This window comes from Microcaecilia unicolor, chromosome 4 (genome assembly GCF_901765095.1).
Source record: "Microcaecilia unicolor chromosome 4, aMicUni1.1, whole genome shotgun sequence".
NCBI classification, from domain to species: domain Eukaryota; kingdom Metazoa; phylum Chordata; class Amphibia; order Gymnophiona; family Siphonopidae; genus Microcaecilia; species Microcaecilia unicolor.
This window is the reverse complement of record NC_044034.1, coordinates 137,747,164-137,774,037: the sequence shown is the minus strand read 5'-3', so window position 1 is coordinate 137,774,037 and position 26,874 is coordinate 137,747,164. Positions and strand designations below refer to the sequence as shown.

The 26,874-nt window shown below is 43.8% G+C and overlaps 1 protein-coding gene across 2 annotated transcripts in view; it reads left to right on the top strand.

Moving 5' to 3' along the window:
• The window catches only part of LOC115468711 (cohesin subunit SA-2-like), a 312,673-nt gene extending 288,253 nt beyond the window's left edge, over positions 1-24,420 (top strand). For both annotated transcript variants that reach the window (XM_030200630.1, XM_030200629.1), the window contains exons 26-28: positions 4,717-4,865; positions 9,435-9,536; positions 23,056-24,420. In XM_030200630.1, coding sequence (XP_030056490.1) covers positions 4,717-4,865; positions 9,435-9,536; positions 23,056-23,082 — 278 coding nt within the window. In that variant the 3' untranslated portion in view covers positions 23,083-24,420. The remainder of the gene's footprint in view (positions 1-4,716; positions 4,866-9,434; positions 9,537-23,055) is intronic.
• The last annotated feature ends 2,454 nt before the right edge of the window (positions 24,421-26,874 follow it).

Here is a 26,874-nt window from a genome sequence, read left to right as displayed (position 1 = left end):
CTTGTGTCCTGACCACCTATCTACACATGTAAATAATGGCTTTATGAAATCACTATTTGTATTTACACATCTATCTAGATGAGGTGTGGTTTGTTCATTGTTTGGGTTGGCTGAAAATTTATTCTTGCAGTTTCCATCTATTTACATGTGTAGATGGATGGGATGCAGATATTTGCTGGGTGAATGTCCTAGATTACTGGAGTGAGGCTTCTGATGGATTCCAAGATAGTTTTGTTAATAATTAATATGCCCAATGATCTAGAATCTTTACATACTATATCGCTACTGCTGATATAGAGACACCTCCCTCACCTTATTGCCTGCAATGTAGAATTTGGATTGTCTATATAATTATCAGGTTGACTGTGGTTAGAATTCGCAAGCTAGCTCAGTTTGAGAAGGTTAGAATGGCTTATTTTAAAAGGTCCATCATAATTCTTTTCATGATTGTGTCTTAAATGATATTTATATTTCTCTTATCAATACACACGGCTCCTAGGTGTGTTCAACGAAGCAAGGATACTTCTCTGAGGACAAGCAGGCCATTGTATTCTCACATGTGGGTGAAGGCATTCAACAGAACTTGGTGCAGACGCTGACTAGCGAGTTGTAGAAATTTCTAGCAAAGTCCCACCACGCATGTGCTGGTGCATTCCCACCTGTCGTGCGAGCTTGGGTCCCTTACAGGCTAATTTTCGAAAGAGAAGGACGCCCATCTTTCAACACAAATCGGAAGATGGGCGTCCTTCTCACAAGGTCGCCCAAATCGGCATAATGGAAAGCCGATTTTGGGCGTCCCCAACTGCTTTCCGTCGCGGGCACAAAGTTCACGGGGCCGTGTCGGAGGTGTAGCGAAGGCGGGACTTGGGCGTGCCTAATACATGGGCGTCCTCGACCCATAATGAAAAAAAAAAAGGGCGTCCCTGACTAGCATTTGGACGACATTACCTGGTCTTTTTTTTTTTTCTTACAACCAAGCCACAAAAAGGTGCCCTAACTGACCAGATGCTTCTCCTTACTCCCCCAGTGGTCACTAACTCCCTCCCACCCTCAAAAAAACATCTTTAAAAATATTTTGTACCAGCCTCAAATGTCATACTCTGGTCCATCACAGCAGTATGCAGGTCCCTGGAGCAGTTTTAGTGGGTGCAGTGCACTTCAGGCAGGCGGACCCAGGCCCATCCCCCCCCCCACCTGTTACACTTGTGGTGGTAAATGTGAGCCCTCCGAAACCCACCACAAACCCACTGTACCCACATCTAGGTGCCCCGCTTCACCCGTAAGGGCTATGTTAGTGGTGTACAGTTGTGGGCAGTGGGTCTTGGGGGGGGGGAGGGTTGGGGGGCTCAGCACACAAGGTAAGGGAGCTATGTACTTGGGAACAATTTGTGAAGTCCACTCCAGTGCCCCCTAGGGTGCCCGGTTGGTGTCCTGGCATGTCAGGGGGACCAGTGCACTATAAATGGTGGCTCCTCCCACGACCAACAGGCTTGCATTTGGTCGTTTCTGAGATGGACATCCTTGGTTTCCATTATCGCCGAAAATCAGAAACGACCAAGTCTAGGGACGACCATCTCTAGGATGACCTAAATGTCAAGATTTAGGCGTCCCCGACCATATTATCAAAACGAAAGATGGACGTCAATCTTGTTTTGATAATATGGGTTTCCCCGCCCCTCCACCGGGATGTTTTGCGAGGACGTCCTCAACAAAACTTGAGCGTCCCTTTCAATTATGCCCCTCCACGTCTTTGTTTTTCGTGGAGCTGAGAGAGCGCGACACAGTCTTCTCTTCGCAGCATATATTTTTTGAAGTGTTGCAGTGCCTTCCCGTATTGCTCTTTTTCATCTTATTTCTTCATTTTTCCTCTATTTTTCCTTCAATCTAGTTTTTCCTTTTATTTTTATAGTTTTTTCAGCAATTTAAGTTTCCTTTACTTTTTAAGTAGAGAGGTGTGGTAGCCGTGTTAGGCCACCCTTAAAGGTTATCAATAGAAATCAAACAAAATAAAACATGGAAAAGAAAATAAGATGATACCTTTTTTATTGGACATAACTTAATACATTTCTTGATTAGCTTTCGAAGGTTGCCCTTCTTCATCAGATCGGAAATAAGCAAATGTGTTAGCAGATAGTATATATAAGAGAAACATCAAAGCATCACCTACCAACACCCATCCTGTTAGAATATCAATTAAATGCTTTGATGTCCCTATGCATACCCCCACCCTCCCACTCTGTCAGACTGTCAAAGTAATGCTTTGATGTTTCTCTTATATATACTATCTGCTAACACATTTGCTTATTTCCGATCTGACGAAGAAGGGCAACCTTCGAAAGCTAATCAAGAAATGTATTAAGTTATGTCCAATAAAATAGGTATCATCTTCTTTTCCATGTTTTATTTTGTTTGATTTCTATTGATAACCTTTACTTTTTGCAACTGGCTAGGCCCATTTTTTAGGCCAGAGCTCTGATCTCAAGTAAACACTGCCCCTTTATTCTGTTCAAGTGAGGAGTTTAATTTGGCCATGATCCTTTTTTTCATGTCTCAGAAGGTCCCCAGTGGCTTCGAGAGGCGCGCCCATTGTAATTGGGCGTTTTCTGTAATAGACCCGCACTCATGGTGTGTCAGGTACCTTGGGCCTGACCTTGAGTTAACTCTTGTTCTCTCTGTTTATAAATACATCTGAAAACACAGAGGGAATGGCAGGCCCAATAGGAGAGGCTGTTTGGCTCCTTTAAGACTGGTGCATAGACTTCAGCACTGGAAGCATCGACCTTGATGGCTGCAAAGGCTTCTATATTCACTGGGAGTACACTGGCACTGAGAAGGTGTCCACCTTTCGCGACATAAGGTGCTGAGAATCGGCCCTGAGACCGGTTAGATCAACATGACATCGAGGGCGCGTATGGATTCAACGATGCCCTCATTGGCATTGAAGAAGCATCGGTCCTCTTTGACGCATGGTGCCAGGAGTACCAATGTCAGAGAAGTGCCGGCACCAAGAGGAGTGCTCCCCCTCCTCTTTAGAAGATGTGCCAGTGCTTGAGTCTCAGAACAGCCAGGTGATGGAGCTGGGTATGACATTTGAGGCTGGCATAGAGGCTGGAAAAAAATGTTTTTTAATTTTTTTTTTTTTTTTTTGGGGGGGGGGGGGGGGAGTGGAAGGAGGTTTGGTGACCACTGGGGGAGTAAGGGGAGGTCATCCCCCATTCCCTCTGGTGGTCATCTGGTCAGTTCGGGCACCTTTTCGAGGCTTGGTTGTGAAAAAAATTGGACCAAGTAAAGTCGGCCAAATGCTCGTCAGGGACGCCCTTCTTTTTTCCATTATCGGCCGAGGACGCCCATCTCTTATATTTAAACAGTTTTTATTGACATTTCCGCATGTTATATCATTACAAACTTTCATGTAACATATTTCACAAACAAACCATGCTGCAACAAGTCAAACACCTAACTGACCATCGGTCGGCATTTTTAACATTTCCCCCCCACCCTTTTCCCTGCTATGTTTCAACAGTATTTTATTGATAGGTGAACACATTGAATTCCATCAGCGAGCTCATTGCACAACAAACAAATTATCCAGCCCTACTTATGTGATCAAAATAGCGAATGTTATTAGCAAATTGGAAACAGATTTACTCTCCCCTCCCCACCTTTACCTGAGCCCCCTCAAGTTCATGTGCTTATTCTGTGTGTTCCCGTCCTTTTTGTGAGGGCTACCCTGACATCCGGGCCCAGTTTACTACATTTGCCAGTGCCCTTTCTTCTTCAGACGCCCATCTCTTAACCATGCCCCTGTCCCGCCTTCGGTACACTGCTGACACGCCCCAGTGAATTTTGGTCGTCCCCGCGACGGAAAGCAGTTGAGGACACCCAAAATCTGCTTTCGATTATTCCGATTTAGGCGACCCTGAGAGAAGGACGCCCATCTCCCGATTTGTGTCAGAATATGGCCGTCCTCTTTCGATTATGCCGCTGATAGCGTTCAAGTTTATTTTACTCACCTATAAACAGCATTTATTCTGAAGCTCTATTGTATCTCCCAACACCCTTTCTTATGAGTTGTATTCATTGGACAAATCACTATTTATCTGTATCCTTCATCACCAACTCCCAGCTCCAGGCTTTCTATTCTGCTGTGCCATATGCCTGAAACAGATTTCCCTTTCTGAATGATAGATTACAGTTTGTTCCTGATCTATTTACAGAATCCGTTGTTTGATATTATTCCTTTCTAGCCATATTAAAATCAACTCCAAAAAATGTCTCTCTATGTCTGTTTTAAAATCTTAAGCCTGGTTCTCCAAATAAATCCAAATAAATAAATCAGTGTTGATTTTAGCCATTTTTCTATTATTTCTCAAAACTTCTTACATATTGTGTGTGTGTGTCTTGAGTAAGTATGACCTTTTATCCATATCTATATAGCCCTGCATATGTCTATTAGCACTACGTGATGCTTAATAGTAATATATTACTACTGTGTAGAAATATGCAAGATATTACTTCCTATTTACTTATCTTCTGAATTTGAGCAAACATTTACATTATTCTAGGATCTGTCTTTCCAAATTTAAAATTTGACAAAATGTCATTCTCATACTGTATGAATATGGCTCAGGTCAGCAGAGGAGTGCCATTATGCCAAATGATTTTACAGTGGACCAAATAGTTAAGTGATTTGTATTATTTACTGTGATTTTTCAGAAAAATGGGAAGAGAGGAAGGAGGAAGACTATATTAAACTGAACCAATTTCACCAAAGGAGAAGAATTTTGAGTAGTTACTGCAAGCTGATTGTTTACAATGTAGTAGAAATGGCAGCAGCCACAGAAATCTACAAGCAATATATGACGGTAACTGCTAAAACATTTTACAGGCTTTATAGAACGTTTTATTTCTAATAAGGTAACATATATACACGTTTAACATTGTTCTTGTTTTGTGTACTCATCATCCTTAATATGATATCAAGGTTGGCAATTATGGTGCACCACTTTTCTCTGTGTTCTCCGCTTTTCTCTTTATTTCACTTATGTTTCTAGATTATGAACAGGATTTTAATAGCATTTCTGTTGTGTCATTTGGCAATAATGATTATTACTACTACTACTTATTATTTCTATAGCGCTACTAGACGTGCGCAGCACTGTACACTTGAACATGAAGAGACAGTCCCTGCTCGACAGAGCTTACAGTCTAATTAGGACAGACAGTCTAGGTTTGCTAAGAGACTGTAGTGCTGAACAGTATGTCTACGCTAAGATACTCATAAGTACATAAGTATTGCCATACTGGGAAAGATCAAAGGTCCATCAAGCCCAGCATCCTGTTTCCAACAGTGGCCAATCCAGGTCACAAATACCTGGCAAGATCCCAAAAAAGTACAAAACATTATATACTGATTATCCCAGAACTAGTGGATTTTCCCCAAGTCCATTTAATAATGGTGTATGGACTTTCTTTAGGAAGCTGTCCAAACCTTTTTAAACTCCGCTAAGCTAACTGCCATTACCACATTCTCTGGCAACGAATTCCAGAGTTTAATTACACATTGAGTGAAGAAAAAAATTATCCAATTTGTTTTAAATTTGCTACTTTGTAGCTTCATCGCATGCCCCCTAGTCCTAGTAATTTTGGAAAGTATAAACAGACGCTTCACATCTACCCGTTCCACTCCACTCATTATTTTATAGACCTCTCTCATATCTCCCCTCAGCCGCCTTTTCTCCAAGCAGAAGAGCCCTAGCCGCTTTAGCCTTTCCTCATAGGGAAGTCATCCCATCCCCTTTATCATTTTCATCGCCCTTCTCTGCACCTTTTCTAATTCCACTATATCTTTTTTGAGATGTGGCGACCAGAATTGAACACAGTACTCGAGGTGCGGTCGCACCATGGTGCAATACAAAGGCATTATAACATCCCCATTTTTGTTTTCCATTCCTTTCCTAATAATACGTAACATTCTATTTGCTTTCTTAGCCGCAGCAGCACACTGAGCAGAAGGTTTCAACGTATCATCGACGACGACGCCTAGATCCCTTTCTTGGTCTGTGACTCCTAACGTGGAACCTTGCATGACGTAGCTATAATTCGGGTTCCTCTTTCCCACATGCATCACTTTGCACTTGCTCACATTAAACGTCATCTACCATTTAGACGCCCAGTCTCGTAAGGTCCTCTTGTAATTTTTCACAATCCTCCCACAATTGTTAATGACTTTGAATAACTTTGTCGTCAGTAAATTTAATTACTTCACTAGTTACTCCCATCTCTAGGTCATTTATAAATATGTTAAAAAACATTGGTTCCAGCAAAGACCCCTGGAGCACCCCACTATCTACCCTTCTTCATTGAGTATACTGACCATTTAACCCTACTCTCTCTGTTTTCTGTCTTTTAACCAGTTTTTAATCCACAATAGAACACTACTTCCTATCCCATGACTCTCCAATTTCCTCTGGAGTCTTTCATGAGGTACTTTGTCAAACGCCTTCTGAAAATCCAGATACACAATATCAACCGGCTCACCTTTATCCACTTGTTTGTTCACCCCTTTAAAGTAATGTAATAGATTGGTGAGGCAAGATTTCCCTTCACTAAATCCATGTTGACTTTGTCTCATTAATCCATGCTTTTGAATATGCTCTGTAATTTTGTTCTTAATAATAGTCTCTACCATTTTGCCTGGAACCGACGTCAGACTCACCGGTCTATAATTTCCCGGATCTCCTCTGGAACCTTTTTTTTAAAAATCAGCGTTACATTGGCCAACTTCCAATCTTCCGGTACCACGCTCGATTTTAAGGATAAATTACATATTACTAACAAAAGCTCCGCAAGCTCATTTTTCAGTTCTATCAGTACTCTGGAATGAATACCATCTGGTCCTGGTATTCATTGCAGCATGAGATTTGCCCAGTGGAAACTGTGGCTAACTACAAATATATGAGCAAAAAATGAAAATATGGAGAAAAAAGATCTTGGAACCCATGGCCACTGCTTTTATCAACACTGTTGTCAATTATAAGCAGGGCTTATTCCAATCATCGGTTAAAAAACAAACAAAAAAGTTCATATTTTTAAATAATCAAAAAGCTCAGTTCCACAAACAAATCTTAAAATATAGGTGAAAGCAAGAGACCAGTTGTGTGATCACAAACATATAAAATTCACTTATCTGCTTCAAGTGTCTCTATCCTATCTTTAAAAAATAGATGAAAGGAAGAAACCCCCAATATTGATGGGATACATAGGAAATGCCAGGGAAGTAAAGTTCCGATATGAAATAAATGCTGCTTCATGGAGCAGCTGGTTCAGGAACCAACAAGAGAGGGTTCTATTTTAGATTTAGTGCTTAGTGGAAATGAGGACTTGGTTCGAGTGTTATGGTTTTGGTGCAGCTTGACCTAATCAAATGTGAGATAATAACTGGAGTAAAGATGGTAAGAAAATCTATTGCCACAGCATTTAACTTTCAGAAGGGTAACTATAATAAACTGAGGGAAATGGTTGTGGAAAAAAACCCAAAAGGAATAGCTGCAAATGTATGGACATTGTTTAAAAATACCATGTTGTAAGCCTGAACCAGATGTATTCCACATATCAAAAAAGGTGAAAGGAAAGCCAAATGACAGTTGGCTTGGTTAAAAAGTGAGGTGAAAGAGGCTGTTAGATCCAAAAGAACATCTTTCAAAAACTGGAAAAAGGATCCAAATGAAGAAAACATTGATAAGGAAGGCTAGGAGAGAATTTGAAAGAAGCTTATTGTAGAGGCAAAAATTCATTGCAAAATCTTTTTCAGGTACATTAGAGCAGAAAGCTTTTGAGGGTTTAACCATTCAATAAGAACATAAGAACATAAAAATAGCCATACTGGGTCCATCTAGCCCAGTATCCTGCTTAGAACAGTGGCCAATCTAGGTCACAAGTATCTGGCAGAAACCCAATTGGTAGCAACAGTCCATGCTACCAATCCTGGGGCAAGCAGTGGCTTCCCCCATGGCCATCTCAATAACAGACTATGGACTTTTCCTCCAGGAATTTGTCCAAACCTTTTTTTTAAACCAGATATGCAAACTGTTTGTCCAGATAGGAAGGAGGCATGTTGGAGATGTGTTTTAGATGAAACTAGGACAAGCCCAAAATTAGGATGTCTTTCAGTGATAATGGAATGGGAAGAAACGTCCTAAGGAAATAAGAACATTTTTATCTAGATCTGTTTCAGTCACATCCAGGGTACAAAAAGGTGCCCTGATTGAGCTACTGACCACTGGAGGGATGAAGGCATGACCCCTTCTTAATTCCCAGTGGTTACTGATCCCCTCCCATCCCTCTAAGAAAGGAAAGTGACAGTGGATATCAAGCTATATGACAGCTTCAGGTATTATGGCCATTCCTAATAGAGCAGCAAGCAAGTGTATGGAATAGCCTAGTGGTCAGTGTAGTGGACTTTGAACAACAGAACCCAACTGCAACTCCCTCTTTAACGCTTTTATTTCTGTACAAATATATGAATCCTCCTGGAACATAGACGTACCTATTGTGCCTGAATTTAAAAGACATCTGCAAGTGTGATGGCTGTTGTAGTGGTGTACCTTTAGATACAGTAGGTTATCTGTTCCTGAAGGGCAAGAACGTCCTCATATATTTTTGAATAAGAAATCATGACTTTTTCCCCTGTTCGAAAATGGCTGCGAGATGGACCTTTTTTTTTTTTTTTGGACATCCTAATTCTGACTTGAATGTTCTTTCGGAAATGCCCCTCTAAGTCTACCTTCTATTACGTTTAAAAACAATTTCTCAGTAGGTAAAGTACTTGCCAATGGAGTTTTCTTCCTCTCTAGCAGTCCTCTCACAGCACCTCTTCTGGACTTCTAAGACTATATTCACATATAAAGTACTGCTTTATCTGCAGAAAGGGCTTTAAAAATTTTCCTTAAAGGAGAAAAAAAAAGGTAAAGAGATATATAATTGTGCTAATGGCAGTAATACAATTTATAGGGTACAATGTAGTTAATAGTTCAGCCAGTTAACAGGTTCTGGTTCTGTATTGTTCTTATTCACAGCATACAGGGCTGGTGCCCAGCTCTATTAGCCAATGCCCCCTGCATAGAACAGTTCTCTGTTTCCTGCTTCATGTAACTCCTCCCTTCCTAGGCAGCAGCCTGCAGAGTTTAGGAGCTGAGAGGGATGAGATTGATCTAGACAGAATGTAATTCCTTAATTCAGCCTTTCACCTCCTCTCATTTCCTAGGGGCAAAGGAAAAGGTGCTGGTAGCCACAAGTAGGCAGAAAATAGCTATTATTTTATTGTTAAAGAATGTTAAGTATTTAACAGCTTTTTCAGTTGCAGGACATTGATAAGGAATTTCAGCAATGTAAATAATGATTGAGCATTAATACTGTTTCTTTGGCAATTACAGAGCTATAATGAATTTGGAGACATCATTAAAGAAACCATGAGTAGGACACAACAGCAGAATAGAACTGAGAGAGCAAAAACCCTTATTCTGTGTTTACAGCAGGTAAGTGTAAGGTTAGAGTATGTTCATTATTACAAAGTATCAGAAAAATTATGTAACTCTTGCTTGACAAGGAAATAGCAAAAGAAATGCTCACATTTTAAACATTTACAGACCAATATTCAAATGCACTTATCTGGATAGCAGCAGCCACTGTCTGAATAACTGCCCTATCTAGACACTGTTCATGAATTTTCTGCACCACTGTCCAGATGGTGCTGCTAAAGATTCTTACAGACCACCCTGGTACTACTGTTCAAATAGTGTTGGGATAGAGAATAGGCTTTCTGTCAAACTCTACAGGTAGTTGGCAATATTCAACCACTATCCTGATAGCTAGGTGTATAAAGATAGGGCAGCAAAAATATTGTATAGCTAGTGCGGGTTACCATGAAATATGTATACTCAGCACCACAGGTTATCAAACAGCAGTTCTGGATATATATGTCATCAACACGCAAAAAAACGCTGACTGTGGAACCCATTAATTTTCCTTTTTTTTTTTAACATTTTGGTGAATTTTAGCAACTGTCTAGTGAAAAGACATAGTGCAGGTAAATATTATCTAAATTGTTTATCATAATATGAATCATACTTGTAATTGGCAACACACCTGCAACTGGAGAATCAACCTTAAACTGCTGGCTGTTCTGAGAAAAATGTAATAAAAGTGAAGGCAAACAATGTCCCAAACACAAACACCAGCTGAAAAATGAAAGCAGGATGAACTCATAAAAATACCTTTATTGCTTATTGGCACAGAAAGCAAGGATACAGTACTGCTGCACTTCCCTACAGTGTTTTACAGAGAAGTAATAAATAATTACCCTTGAAAAACAGGCTTCTGCCTGAAATGTCATGAGGAGAACTTTGCAGTGCTGTGTGCACGTTTCCTATGCCACTTTAGAATACTGGGACCAATATTCATCAGTAAGAAATCTGCTTAAAGCTAACAGGATCACTTATCTGTTTTACTTTTAGGCAAAATTCATCCAAATTAAACAGTTAAATCAGACCACTGAACACATATCACACCCCTCTCCTGTTTGCTGAAGTCTTTCGTGATCTTCAACAGCATTCTGTGACTGAAGAATCTGTTTTACTCCCTAGAACTCTGCACTTCCTTTTATAGCCCTGCAAGAGACGGAGACTGATGACATCACGTCCTGCCTAGGTGTATAAGGAAGTCCCTGACTCTCCACCAGTGTCTTAACAGGCTTCCTGATATCTTGCAGACTTCAGTGGGTGTTGCTTTGTTCCAGCTTTCTTGCTCTGCCTGTTCCAATGTTCCTGCCTTGTCCGGTCCAGTGTTCCTGCCTTACCCTGTTTTTGCCGTGCCCTGCTCTAACATTCTAGCCAGCTTGTGCCGGCTCTGCCTTGTTCCTGCCTATCTGCCCCTGCCTTACCCTGTTCCGCCTTGTCCTAGTATTCCTGCCTGTCCCTGCCTTGCTGGTTTCTTCTACCTAAGGGCTTTTCTAAGAGCCACATGCTGGCCTCTGGCCTGTTCCTGACTTTGTATGCATGCTGCCTGGCTTGACCTCTGGCCTGTACTTGACCTTGCCTGTCTAGACCCTGGCCCTGTTCTGATTCATGTCTGCTTGTGGTCTATTCTGGATTTTGTCTAGTGGCGTTGTCAGCCATTGTCAGCGAGGGCCTGTGCTGCACTTGCATTGTACAGGTGATACCAACCTCGCCTACTGCACAAGGCTCACTTCCCTCAAACAGTGACTGACCAGATTCTCCAGGACCTCACTCAGGAGGTCCAGCAACAACAGACTCAACTTCAACAGACTATGGAAATCCTTAAGGGGGTCTGTGCTCAACTTGCAGTGATACAAACACCAGCCCCTTCGGTCCCAAATCTGCTTCTGGAACCCTCTTCAGCGGTCCTGCCTCCGACTCACCTGGTGTCTCAGCCTTAACTCTCAGTACTGCCACACTTTGAAGGGAAACCCAAGGCGTGCCAAAGATATATTAACCAGTGCCTAATAAACTTTGAACTACAGCCCTCCAGCTTTCCATCTGATCAGGCCAAGATCACCTTCATTGTCTCTCTCCTTTGTGGGTAAACGCTGTCTTGGGCATCTCCTCTGTGGGAGCAAGATGGATCCACTTATGTCCAACCTGGTGGGCTTCCTCAAGCATATCCAGCAGGTATTTGATGAGCTAAGGTATTTCTCCTTGGTAATATCCGAGCTCCTACGCCTACAACAAGGGCCACTAACCATGTGCCAGTATGCCATTAAATTCTGGACCCTGGTTTCAGAGCTGCAATGGAATCAAGAAGACCAAGTGACCATCTGTTAGGAGGGCCTGAAGCGGCACATTAAAGATGAACTTGCAGGGCAGGATCTCCCTACCAATTTGAATGATCTTCTTTTCCTGTGCATCAGGATTGACATCTGTTTTCAAGAGAGGGCTAAAGAACATGGAGGCAGATGCCGCTGTACACTTTTGACACCCCAGTTTCAGAACCTCATAAAACCTATGTTTATATTGTGCAGACCCAGGACATTATGCTAATCGATGCCCTAGGAATCTGGGAAAACTTCAAGGCCTAGGATTGGTTGAAGAGGCATCCCTAGGTCCATTCTGAGCTGTTCTGACCTCCCTCATTACCCTACCAGTCACCCTTCAATGGGTGAAATAAATCGTCTAAGCCCTCCTTGATTCTGATGCCGCCAGGAACTTGTGGACAAACAGCTGATGTGTCAGTATGACATTCCCGTGAATCCCCTCAGGGAAATTCTTTGTATCTCCTCGATCTACGGGGACTTACTGCCAGGGCATCTGTTGGCAATTACTAGCCCTATTTCTCTTCAGGTGGGCCCCCAGCATCAAGAAATGATAGAATTCTATGTACTCCCCAGATCTGTCAATCAGGTCATTTTGGGGCTTTCTTGGTAATAGAAGCATGAACCTCATATTGACTGGAGTTCCAGAGATGGCTGATGGCTGGCCTGATGCTCATTGGCTCATTCCTGAAACCTTATATCCACCCGGGTACACAGAAAGATAAGTTCATCCAGGGTAGAAGGAAGTTCCTGGCCAGCTTAGCTCATCCTTAATGGTTGATTAGACCCCCTGCCAGAATACTGTTGTAAGGCTTTCGTTGTTCCACCTAAGCTCTGCAGCCAGCGGCATATTCTCCCACGGTGCGATGACCCTATTGCAGGCTTAACAGCTGTGTGGCGGTGGATGAGGCCTTCCCGGGTTCTTCAAAGATACCGTAGAACTGAGTCAGGAACTCTTGAAGATTATTCAATGCAGGATCATTCCTCTCCCACAACCAGATACTCTCAGAGAATCCGGTGAACCCATGTAAATAGACCATCTTCCCTTATCTGCCTAGGAAAAACAATGCCTGCAAACCCAGGGGCTTTGCCTCTACTATGGAGAAAACGGTCACTGTGCCCAAGTCTGTCCCAAGAAATTGGGAAACCGATGGCCCTAGCCAACTGTTAGTATCGGCTCTCATCAACTCAACTGGAGATTTGTGTGAAAGTCTTAATTGATTCTGGTACAGATGTCAATTTTATTGATGCTGCTGTGGAACGATGCCACCAAATTCCTACACGAGAATTACCACAACCGATTTCAGTGCCTTCAGTTTTCTATCATGTTCAGGGGGTTCTCCGAGTCAGGATGGTTCCTATTCAAGTCTGCATTGGGGTCCTACATCGAGAGCCTATTTCCTTCTTTATCCATCAGACGGCAGTGAACCTCCTCATCCTGGGGCTCCCTCAAATTGATTGGGAGCAAGGACAACTGTTGGTCTGGAGTCCAGCCTGTTGAGTACCCAGCCTCGACCTTGTGACCCTGAGGAGGCCACCTATCCAAGTTGCCTAGGCCACTCTACAGCTGCCGCCTAAATATCAGTTCTTCCAGGATGTCTTCTGTAACCATCAAGCTGACTCTTCTGCTGCACCATTCTTATGATTGTGCTATTGAGTTGATCCCTGGCACAGAGCCTCCCAGAGGTTGAGTCTACCCATTGTCTTGCCTTGAGACTGAGGCAATGTCTGCTTATTTCAATGACAATCTTTCCTGAGGCTTTATTCGGCCCTCTAAATCATCAGCAGGTGTTGGATTCTTTTTTGTAGGGAATAAAGATCGATTATAATCATCAAGGATAAATATCCACTCTCACTCATTTCCAAGTTGTTTGATCACCTTCAAGGGGCTAAAATCTTCACCAAACTAGACCTCAGAGAGGCCTATAACCTGATCAGAATTAAGGAGGGTGATGAATGGAAAACCACTTTCAACACTCGAGATGACCACTATGAGTATCTTGTAATGCCCTTCGGCCTCACCAATGCTCCAGCGGTCTTTCAAGCATTCATGAATGATATCTTCCGGGATTTACTGTATCAATTTGTACTTGTATATCTTGACAATATTCTGGTGATCTTTCCGTCTCCGGAAATACATCAGCAGCATGTCAAGACCGTCCTCTAGTGTTTACGAGAGAATCAACTCTATGCCATACTGGAGAAATATGCCTTCCACTGTACTGTACTGTATAGGAATTCTTGGACTATATCATTTCCGACCATGTGCCTAAGATGGACCCTAACAAACTCTCGGAGATCTTACAGTGGCATCAACTCACCAGTGGCCTCATCTTACCAGGTATAAAGCTTTGCAAAGATTTGATTCCTCAGGTTTGTCAACTACTACCAGCAATTCATCCACAATTACTCAATGGTAGCAGCACCTTTGATGACCCTGAACAAGAAGGAGGTGGATCCCTGGGAAAGGCCTCCAGAAGCGCTTGAGCGTCTCAAACAAGCTTTTGTTTCTGCTCCCATCCTCCAACATCCTGATCCTGCCAAAAACTTCTTTGTGGAAGTAGATGCATCTTCAGTGGGCACAGGCGTTGTCCTTTTCCAGGCCCATTCTAGTGGCAAACTGCTACCATGTGCTTTCTTCTCCCAGAACTACTTTCCTGCTGAGAGAAATTATACCATTGGGGTTCAAGAATTGTTAGCAATTAAAGTAGCTCGGGAAGAGTGGCAGTATCTATTGGTGTCTCTAGCGTTAGCACACGCTAATTTTTAGCCGGTGCTAAAAACACTAGCACGCTTATTGCGAGGCTTAGTAAATAGGGCCCTTAGTATTTAGTACTGATTTATTGCTACAAATTAGCATGGTGGATTTGGCAGGACAGAAGGTAAGAGTTTTGTCTTCTCCTTTCAACTGCTGCAAAACTGTGGATGGAAAAGGTGTGTGTGTGGGGGGGGGGGGGGGGGGGGGTCGGGATGGAGGGCTTCCGGTCTGTAGTAGAAGAAAGGAGCCACTGGAGCGGTTCAGGTGGCCAATGGGGTTTTCTTTCCCAGTACAAAGGAGGAAGGTAAGGAGTTCAGCCTTTTGTGGTAGTCCAGTAGGTTGAGATAATCGTTTTTCTATAGCAGTGTAGTGGCGAGAATGGGAGTGCATCAAAGCCAACATTGGCTAATTCCAAAGCTATACATTGGCGAGGTGGTTTCAAGATTTTGCATAGTCCAGAGTTTACCAGAAATTGCATTAATGCTGAATATTTACCTCATAATTTGAAAAGACAGGAGGTGATTTTAGAAGACTTTGTTGATACTTACATGTGTAAGCAGCAGACTTGTATGTGAAAATGGTGATTTTAGAAAAGATGCTGCTTACTGTAACATATATATGATGCAACACACATCTTTAGTAAGGATTGGCAGCTGGAAATTTTTCATTTTGTGTCATTTCCAGGAATGTTCATTATATTCATTTTTGTTTGACAGTTTTTTTGTCAAGGGAGCAAAATCATTGAGTGTGTACTCTTTTGACAGAGGGCACACTGTGTGCAAAGAGGTTTGCACATGCATGTGCAATGAGTGCCCTCTTTGCACTCTCTTAAGAGTGCACACTATTCTTGGCAAATGATAAAACACAAATTTTTGTGATTTTTGTTTTTCTTCTCATTTTCATTTGATAACAAACAGTGAGTGACATGGGATATGTCATTGACATTTCCTACATTGTTGCAAATGAATGACCATCCCTAGTTTTTAGACCCTTATGGAGGGTCATATTCAGGGTGTTTTCAGGGTTACTTGCACTTATGCATGATTAACATATTTTATAAGGGGTATAGACGTACAAGGCACCAAATTTAAACACTGGTATTTACACCAACTATAAACTGCTTGCTGAGGAAATTTGCTTGTTCTTGGTGCTTCGTTATCGTCAATCTATTATTCTTTGTCCTTCTTTGGTCCCTTAAATCCCATCCTCCCCTGTCCTTTGCTCTTCAACAAGGAGACTCTTCTCCACTTTTTGCCAGCAGCTAAAATTTCTTCTGCAGCTCGCCATAGAAAGGCAGCAGGCCATACTAGTGCACATCAAGATTTCCTTGCTTAGTGGGACATAAGGAGCTGCCCATCAGTGTTGAGATGATTGATTGCACACAGATAGCAATCAGACCACTTCAAAGAAGTGAAGCAAGCTACCAGAGCAGAAAGGCTTTTACTCCCTCAAAATACTCAGTGGTCTACAATGCCACAGGTGTCATCAATGATGTTTTCCCTATCTTCCCCAGATCCTATTGTGGTGCATATTCTCACTCAGTCTGCCATACATGACAAATGTAAAATTGGCCAGATCACTTCTAGGTAAGTTACCGTCTTTCACACACACATGCCACAACTTATCACTGCTCTTTTTTTCTCCACACTAGCTTCTCATTTCTGGGCCACAACCAATGGGAGAATCCCAGCAATGGAGAGCGGTCTGCCAACTCATCCATGTTGCATGCTTTTTCTTTCTTTTCACCCACACAGGCAATAGAGGCTATCCCCAGAGAGCATTATTGATGACAGTGTAAAGCTAGTCTCCCCTACAGATCTGACATATCCCTGGACAATCTAGAGAATACCAGCACCAATCTCTTTGCTCATATTACTTCTTCAGGAGTGCTTCTACAGCAGACTGAGGCTCATAACAGTTCAAGAAAGGAGTCTTTCACTGCAATGCGCCAGCTGGACTTCGCTCCACAATTCTTCTGCCTCTGCCACAATGCCACTTCCAAAGAGATTCCTCTTTGGCTTGGGCATATCAATATAGGAGTAGTGTTACCTCTGGAGCCTCCTTTAGGATGGTATCCTGCACAAACTAGCTCTTCTCCTGGGTGAACCTCCTTTTTCACCAACAACAAGCAGGATGCAGTGTTCTAACTGATGGATGGCATCACTGAGAGAGCCCTGACATGGAGGCACTCCCCAGTTTCTGGAAGCTTTTAGAAGCAGTCTACCTTGCATGTGTGTATTTTCCATCCCACTGTCATCATGCGGGACCAGGCAGTCTTGTCTTGTTTATGAAGCAAAGAGATTGTTTTTTATTGATCTCGCTAAAGCTCATGGGTTTTGCCTCATCAAGGTGATCGCAGTCTTCTCCTCTATGCTCTGTTGTATAACTATTCATATGGGACCAGTACCTTTTTCCTCCTTAGTTAGGTTTTCTAACCTTTTAGTTTGTTTTGCTGCATTTCAGTTGGTCTGGTTAGACCTTGAGCATCGTGGTCAAGGTTGACTTTTTGCTAAGATCGAGTTGTGTGATTTCACTTAGGCTATTTTTCCAGCCATGTCCCTCACAGACACCCATAACTAGTAATAGAAGCATAGAAAAATAAAGGCAGAAAAAGACCAAATGGCCTATCAGTTTGCCTATCCATACCATCTACTGTCCCTTCCTCTACCCTGGAGCCTGCAGTTTCTGGGGCACAACTAGAATCCTTCTTGTAAAATCTTTTTACAAATGTCCAAGAGGAGTATTAGAGGTCATGAGAAGCAGCATGAACATTTTTTGTTCCAGGAAGTCAAGTCCATTGACTTTGGCATTGATGGCATCGGTCCCTTTGGCTCTTGAAGCTGCTTCAGACACTGGCGATGAATTGGTATTGAGGAGGTCTCCATCTGCCTTGATAGTGAGCGTCAAACATGGTCCAATCCCACCACAAGGAAGGATTCAACTTCAGCGTCATTGACACAGAAGTACCCCAATGATGTGCTTCGGACAGAGACCTAGAAGCATTGGCTTCAGTCCCCCTCGAAGCATGACATCAAGAGCACCAGGGTATTGACATCCTTGATACCCAAGAAACACCGATGTAGTGAAGGTTGCTCACTCTCCAAGGACTCTGAGCAAGTACACTAGCCTCCATTGAGCCAGAACCAAGCTTGTCTATTCAGCCACAATAACTTCAACGGATCTGACCACGTTGGCTGTGCCCCCGTCTTTACTGATGGTTGCCCTTGAGAAGCAGATCCGGGCAATTTTCCAGGAGGAGATGGGGTGTCTACTGGCTCAACATGATGCACAGGCATTGAGGACTTTGACTTCAAGCCTGCTGGAGCTTCAGCCCATCCTGGAGGCTCATTCACTACCTACCACACATTCATTGACACCAGTGCCCCACAGGGTATCAGAGTCATACCCCTTGAAACAGTTGTGGTCTCCAGTTCCTATCCCTTGATCATCCTGTTGGCAGGCTGAGGCAGATGCACACTCAAACTCTTAGTGAAGGAGGACTTTCATGAGTCTGATATGGGCTGCTCCTGGGTGTCTGAGGTGGAATCAGAAGTCCTTTCAAGGGAGGGGTCCCTCCCCATTTCACAAAAGGAGAAAATCTCCCCCTGAGGAGCTCTCCTTCACTGATTTTGTCAAGGAGATGGCCAAGTCCATCCCATTTGAGTTAGAAACTAAGGATGCCATGAATGGTTGGGCATCTTTGAGTTTGACTCCCTCCCAAAGGATTCTGTGACAGTGCTCTCACAAAGGGTCCTGAGGAATGTACAGATGAAGCGCTGGAAGACCCCCCCCCCCCCCCTCTCTGTGCAACCTATACACCATTCCATGGTGATTAAATCCACTCTCAAAGGAGCCAAGAGCTACAAGACTCACTCCTCATTGCTTAAACATTGGAGCATTTTAGGAGAAAGGTGTTTCAGAACGCTATGCTTCGGACATACATTCTTACCAGCTATTCATGATCATTCACTTGCAGAACTTAGTGAGCAGTGTGGTGGAGTTCGCAGAAACTCTACCCACAGAGAAGGCTGCACAACTTTGCCCGCTAATATCCAAACAGGAATATAGAAAGTCCATGGCTTTGGCAACCTATGATGTTTTTGATCTGGCATCCAGGGCCTCCACTATTGGTATTGGGATGTGCAGATTCGCCTGGCTGCATGCTTCAGACCTAGAACCTGCAGTTCAGGAGAAGCTGTCAGATTTTCCATGCAGGGGGACAAACCTTTTGGTGACAAGGTGGAGGAGGTCAAAAAGCATACTGATACCATCAAGTCACTGTCCAGTCCACTCCTGGCTCAGTATCCTCGTCCATGAGGTACTCGGGTAAAGGGCAAAGGAAAGCCTACTACTCTCAAAAGTGTAGGTTCCGTCCGTCCTCTCATTCACCCCAGACTGGCCAGAGCTTTTGCTCCCATCTGCAGGATCAGAGAGCTCAGAAGTCCCAACTGGCACCCCAGTCAAAACAGGGGACGAGTTTTTGACAGGCTCCAAGAGAGCATAGCTGCCATAAAAAAAGGCATGCTGGATGACCTACCGTAGAAGGGAGGGTGATTTTTTTTTTTCAAGAAAGGTGGCCACTTGTAACCTCAGACCAGTGGGTTCTCAAAATAGTCTGTACAATCTGCAGCCTACAGTTAGAAACCATGCCGCCAAATTGTCCACGGAGAGCCTCAAAATTAAGATCTCGGCACCAGAAATTGCTTACACAGGAATTTTCTTCCGTTTTAAGGGCCAAAAACTCAAGCCCATACTACAAGAGGTAAAAAGTAAGGAATTTTATTCCAAGTATTTCCTAATCAGAAGTAAAACAGAGAATTTCATTCCATCCTAAACCTAAGGGCCCTGAACAAATATCTAGCAGAACTAATGTTCAGGATAGTTTCTCAAGGCAACCTACTTTCCATGATTCAGGAACAAGATTGGCTATGCTCTCTGAACTTAAAGGATACTTATATCTGCATACAGATTCAGCCCAGTTACAGGACTGAGATATGATATAGTCATTTAAATATTTGAAAGGTATTAATATGCAAACAAACCTTTTCCAGAGAGGTGTAAGCAGTAGAACTATAGGACATGAATTGAGGTTACAAATCATTTTATAAACTGAAGATGTCACTTCACATTAGGTACTTTTTAGATCCTATTCTTTTTAAGATTGTTTTTCAGTCTATGATTTTTTCTATTCTTGATTGACTCCTGGACAAACAATTGAAAAGATTACAGACTATTTGACTCCTGGACAAACAGTTGAAAAGATTACAGACTATTCAAATGTGGCAGCTAAAGTTTTATGTGGAACTACCTGGTCTAATCTTGCAGTTCCTTTTTTAGTGAAGGTGCATTGGCTTTCCTGTAATGCTAGTGTAACCCACTCCTCTCACTTAGCAGGTTAAGCTCTCTGGTCTTCTCAGAGAGCTGTCCTTGGGTTTCGGGAGACTGGGTGTGCACTACTCATTCAGGTTCCCTCAGAATCCAACCCAGGAACCACACGGTAGTCAGGAGAGTCAAGAAAATCAACTGAACTTTATTTAAATTAGATCCAAGTAACAGTTGACATGATAGTCCTCGGCATACAGTTTTGATGGCATCTCAGGTTTGATCTTACAGAGTCACAAGAGCAGTTAACATTTCCTTCTTTGGGTTATGCACATGTGCAAAACCCCTTTCACCTGACTGTAGCCAGATGATACCCCACAGTCAATTTCTCAGATGTAACACCGTTACCACCACTGTCCAAGCATTTCAGGGATTTACCTTGAAAGAAATCACCAGCTGTGGGCAGACAGTATCCTACCCTTAAGCCCGGTTTGCGGCAAGGTTCCCCAATCTCAGCCCGCATGTCGCTCCGCTGTTGGCTAAGGAGATTAACAGCAATGAACCTGATCCCACTCCAATGTCAGGGTTGGCTCAGCAGCTACCCCCTCTCTCTTTCTACTGAGTCGCTTGGGGGTAAAGAAGTTCTCAAATACAGGCTACCAAGGACAAATTCTACAATATTGTTCTCTCTTATATACTAATTATCAACTCCACCCCACACTGAGATTCCACAAATCAGGGCGCACTCAAGTGTTAGATGGACTTATGAGTTTTCCATGCTGGGCTCCTCCCACCCAGGGCTCCAGTATAGCAAGGGGTTACACTAGGATTGAGCTTAAACTATTGACATTAGTTTTCAAAGCCCTTTGTAGGCTGGAACAAAACTATATAAGGCTTTTTCAGGCAAGAAGAGCTCGCAAATCCACTCAAAATGTCAACCTGGTCATTCCTACTAAAACTCTGTGCTGATTTAAGAGTGCATTCAATATGATTATACTAAAATAGGCTCTGAACTTTAGAATATCATGCCTTTGTACATTAACTGATTATATGACATTTCGACGCCTAGTGAAAATGGCCAGTTCCACAAATATTTCTAGAATTATATTTAATATTATGTTTTGTTATGGTTCTTAATTGTATTTTTTTGCTCTGTTTTATGATAAGTTGTATTTGATGTTCTTGTGCTTTTGTATATTCTTTTTCTTATTGTACTCCACCTAGAACTATTTCGGTTAAGTGGAATATAAATGCTGAAATTAAATTAAAAGTTAGGATTAATGTTAGGATTTATTTTTCTCACAGAGAAGATATAGATGCCTGGAATGCCCTCCTACAAGAGGTGGTGGAAACGAAAGCGGTAATGGAATTCAAGAATGCATAGGATAAACACAAAGGATTTCTATATGGAAAGAGAATGGGATCAAAAAAACTTAGCTGTGCTTAAGTGGCAAATCCAGTAGTTGGGAAGTAAGGCCAGTGTCGTCAGACAGACTTCTATGGTCTGTGTCCCAATTATGACTAGATAGATCTGGTTGGGATTGGAGGAAATATACGTAATTGGATCAAGGGTTTCCTAATCAACAGAACATACCAAGTTAAAAACAAACATTTCACCACCGTCAGACATGACCTTTCTGAAATTACAAATGATATCATGCGCAGTCTGAACATCATGGACTCATGGGCAAACTCATTTCAACTGAAACTAAACACCGAAAAAACACATTGTCTTATCCTCTCTTCCCCACATAATAATTATAAACCCACAACCCTAACCACTCCTGATCAGTCGCTTCCTATTTCTGATAGCCTCAAAATTTTAGGTGTCACAATTGATCGCCATCTTACACTTGAGCGCCAAGTTAACTCCATTATAAAGAAGATGTTTCATTCTATGTGGAAACTTAAACGTCTAAGACCTTACTTCCCGAGGGAAACATTCCGTAACTTGACACAATCAATGGTTCTGAGCCATGCAGATTACTGCAATGGAATATATGCAGGATGTAAAGAACAGCTCATGAAGAAACTTCAGACAGCCCAAAACACAGCTGCCAGGCTGATATTCGGCAAAACACAATTCGATAGTGCCAAACCTCTCAGAGTAAAACTGCATTGGCTCCCAATCAAGGAACGCATTACCTTCAAAATTTGCTCTTTGGTCCACAAGATTATCTATGGTGAAACTCCAGGATACATGGTTGACTTGATAGATCTACCGACCAGAAATAGATCTAGTACATCACGTATCTATTTGAACCTCCACTATCCGAGCTGCATAGGACTCGGATATAAATCAACCTATCCATCCAATTTCTCCTATTTAGGCACACAAATGTGGAATGCACTACCAAAGACTGTGAAAACGATTTATGACCATCTTAACATCAGGAGATCATTAAAGACTTACCTGTTTTGCAAGGCCTATCCCACTGACCCTACTTAAATGCTTCAACTCTGCAACACAACATAACCTTAGATCGTATTAGACATATATATTCCTTATTATCGTTGACCCTTATTGTACCTTATACCCTAACCATACCCCTATTTCAATCTATATTTGTTTTCCCCTACTGGACTTGGCGTTCACCTTTATGGTATTTTGTAAGCCACATTGAGCCTGCTAATGGGAAAATGTGGGATACAAATGTTACAAATAAATAAGAACAAAATAATTCCCTGCTTCTTAACTACCTCAATCACAGATCTAGGAACTACCATTTCATATGGTTCTGAGGCAATACATATATGTGGGTAATAATCTCATTGTGCTGGCTCAGTTGTATCTCTCCTCCTAGCCTCCAGTGACAAAGAACAGGTCTTTCTCTTTTCATTAAAGACTTAAATACAGCATCTCATTAATGTAAATCATCAAGGCAGTGGTTTCATTTCTAACATGCAAGTCCAAATCAAAGTAGCATTTCTTACTCCAGGGCTCAGCTCTCTCTGCAAGGCATCTCCAAACTTCTTGAGTGTCTTCTTTTCTCAAAGTCACTGTCCAAAAAACATCTGTATACCACTGGAATAAGATATCTGCTGTTCGCAAGACAGCATTCAATAAAGCAATCTGGTTTGGCAGTGTTTCTTTTGTATTATTATAATCTTGCATAGTTCTTGAAATGCATCTTCCTTCTACTTCCAGAACATCAAAAGTAACTGGAACAGATGATGACAAATCTGCGATGGGCGTTGTAATGGCCATAAGAGCAGGCCAGAAGAGGCCCATGACTTGACTGAACATCTAAGAAGAACCGGATAGGGGCTGTCACATAATGATGAGTACCAGAGACATTTATGAAAAGACAATCTTTGAAATCATATGGTTGTGTAGATGAAGGCCTGTAAGAGTTAATGCACCCCTGAGCACGGCAAATAGTAGTAAGCTCTTTGGGATAGGAACATGTACATATATATATATTATATTAGAGAGAGCCTTTGTGAAAAAATATGTACTTTAACATTTTTCTGTTCATTATTAACACATCATTGTTTAAGCTTGTATTTTAAGCAGATAAAGAAGGTACCAGGAGGAGCCAACAGCAGAAGAAAAATGGGATGCACAAAAATGTTAGGAATTTAGAAAAAAAACAACTGTAGCTACGATTTGTACGTGGCATAGGAAGAAGGTAGAGGGTGGGAGAGGTTGTTCTGGAACATGAGAGGGATAGAGACTACGTGAGAGATGATAGGTAAAAAGAATAGATAGGCTGATGAGAAGGAAGGATAGATAGATGAGTAAAAGACTTATAACTGAAGGAGCATCTTAGCCTCAGTGGGAGGAGCTGGTGGATAGCTGAGAAGTCAGGTGTCTATCAGCTTTTCCCAATTCTAACTTTTTCTGTTTCTGTATTTTAGAAAGTTTGACAACTGGTTGTGTGTGAGAATCTGTGTGGTAAGCCCTCCAGAATATAGAGGCAGTGCTAGTACTGAATTTGGGTGAAAACAAACCTCAGCACTGCAGAGGTAGCATGAAGAACGGAATCTTCAAGTGAGTGTATGATAGGGCTGGCCCTCACCTGTTACAGCATGGACACATCCAGACAATGGATCAGGAATCCCATCAGAAAAGATAACGCATAACAGCCACTGCACAGCTTACACATCTTTCACCTTCTTCAACTATGACACATAGATGTATTTCATAGTTTTATTAGTTGAATCTGCAGAAACGAGACCAGCTACATTAGATCCAATAATATGTATGACAAGATATGGACTTTTCCAAGTATTTTGCAAAGTGCGCCTTTTAGGTCCCATTCTTCTCCACATTACCAGATCCCCCTCTTGGTAGGGATTCTGCATTACGTCTTGAGCATCTGATGCTTGTTTCAAGCATGCTTTTACTCTGATATGCAGGGTTTCCTTATCCCAGCATAACTGTTTCACATACTGCAAAACTGAGGGCCAGATGCACAAAGGTCCCGTTAAGAATCCGTCTGCATTTCCAAATCGCTAAAAAATTACTGATTTAGAAACACAGAGGGATTCACAAAGAGAATTGCATGCAAATGAGCTGCTTGTTGCTTTTGCGACCCAGCTCATTTGCATACGATATGGGGGAAGCCAGTTGGTGAGCTGAGCATGCGCATAGCAGTCAAATCGCTATGTGTGGCTGCTCTCATACACGCAGACAGGCTGCGTATGTAAAGCAGTACATGTAGCCCTATTTTTTTTTGAAAGCACAAAAGCGCTTTTTTTTTTTTTTGATGGACAGACCTGTGTTGGGGCTCCCTCCCTCACCGCTGCTGGAAAAAAGTGGGAAAAGCCTAGAATATGCTCTCTGGGCTCTGAGGAAACAGCATCAGGTCTTGGTTCCACCCCGAGCTGTTCCTGCTGCTTCCTTCTATTGGCCTGCTGACATCCTGGAATGCCCATCTCTCTGAAGATGGACTCATTGGTTGGCTGCTGTCCCAACTCCTCCTCTCTGCAGGGCTTTCCTGATGACATCACTCGAGCTGTGAGCTGATTGGCTCCAAACTTCCTGATGTCCCCCTCCAGTAATGAGTAGGCGGGACATGCCAGGCTGACACTGTCCAATTGGTTTAGCCCCTCTTTGTTGTGCTTCTAGCATGGGGGATGCTGTTTCCCAGCAGAGGCTGTTTGACCTTTGTCTTCCTTGAATTGTTGGTAAGTCACCATTACTTTTATGCTTTACATTTCGTTCTCCGAGGACAAGCAGGCTGCTTGTTCTCACGACTGGGTGACGTCCGCGGCAGCCCCCACCAACCGGAAATAAGCTTCGCGGGACGGTCAGCACGCAGGGCACGCCCACCGCGCATGCGCGGCCGTCTTCCCGCCCGTGCGCGACCGCTCCCGCCAGTTACTTTTTTTCCGCGACTGAGAGAGTTGTGTTTTCCCCTCTCTCTCGTTTCAGCCGCCGGATTTTTTCGACCGCGTTTACGCGGATCGTCGCTTTTGGCCTGTTCGGCCTCTTCTTTTTCTTCTTTTTCTTCTTTTCTTTTATTAAAAAAAAAAAAAAAAAAAAAAAGAATTTTGCGCGTGTGGAGCACGCGCTCCTTCTTTTCCCTCGCTTTCTAGCGGGGACGCCTCGTTGCGGCCTAGTGGCCGCTCGGTCGGTTACAATTTTCGTGGTGTGATTTTAGCCACCATTGCCGACTTTGACTTCGCCGACGCGATTTTTCCGTCGATGTCCTCGAAGGTCCCGAGTGGATTTAAAAAGTGTGGTCGCTGCGGCCGGCCGATCTCGCAGACCGACACCCACGCTTGGTGCCTCCAGTGCCTCGGGCCGGAGCACAATCTCAAGTCGTGCGGTTTGTGTCTCGGTCTCCGGAAACGGACTCAGGTTGCGAGGCAAGTTCTGCGGGACCGTCTTTTTGGAACTTGCGCCGGCCCCTCGACGTCGACCTCGACGGCATCGGTATCGAAGACCGGTTCTTCGGTACCGGTATCGATGCCCGAGACATCGGCACCGATGGCAGCGACCCCAGGAGAACAGGTCCCGTCGGCCCGCCGGTCCGCCGGCGAGAGTGGGGTAGAGAGACCGCGTGGGCAGTCGGCCCCGGTCACTCCCTCAACTCGTGAGCCACGGGACCGAACCCTGTCGGACCCGGTACCCCGAGACCGAGGGGGATCGACCTCCTCCTCCTCCATGCCCTCCGGCACCGGTGACGTGCACCGGAAAAAAGACAAGAAGCGCCGTCACCGGGAGCCCTCGGTGCACCCTGAAGAGGAGTCGACGCCGAAGCGTCATCGCAGAGAGGAGAGATCTCCGTCGGTGGTGGAGGTACCGACGCGTCGGGGTTCCGGCACCTCGGTGCCATCTCCTGGCCCCCAGCAGCTTCCGGCACCGACACCCTTACCGGCCCCACCGCCTTTCCCGGCAGCGGGCCTGGACGAGTGCCTCAGAGCCATCCTTCCGGGGATCCTGGAAGGGCTGATGCGCCAGGCTGTGCCGGCGCCGGGGGTGCTTGCGCCCTCTGCGCCGATGACTGTGGCGCCGGCGAGCTCTAGCCCGGCGCCGGGGCAGTCGACACCGCCGCCGCTTGCGGTGCCGGTCTCGACAGCCACGCAGGTGGAGTCCCCGTCGACGTCGATGGAGGGAGCTCCGTCCCCGCCGGCGCGGGAGTCCACCGCTCGACGACACCGAGACCTTGGTGCCTCGACGTCGAGCCGGGCCCGGTACCGGACTCAGCTACATGAGCTAATGTCCGATACCGAGGACGAGGACTCGTGGGGGGAAGAGGAGGACCCGAGATATTTCTCCTCCGAGGAGTCTACAGGCCTTCCCTCGGACCCCACGCCGTCACCGGAGAGGAAGCTCTCACCTCCTGAGAGTCTCTCCTTTGCCTCCTTTGTGCGGGATATGTCTATAAGCATTCCCTTTCCCGTGGTCTCTGTGGAAGAGCCGAGGGCCGAGATGCTCGAGGTCCTCGACTATCCATCACCACCTAGAGAGTCCTCCACGGTACCGCTGCACAATGTCCTGAAGGAGACGCTGCTC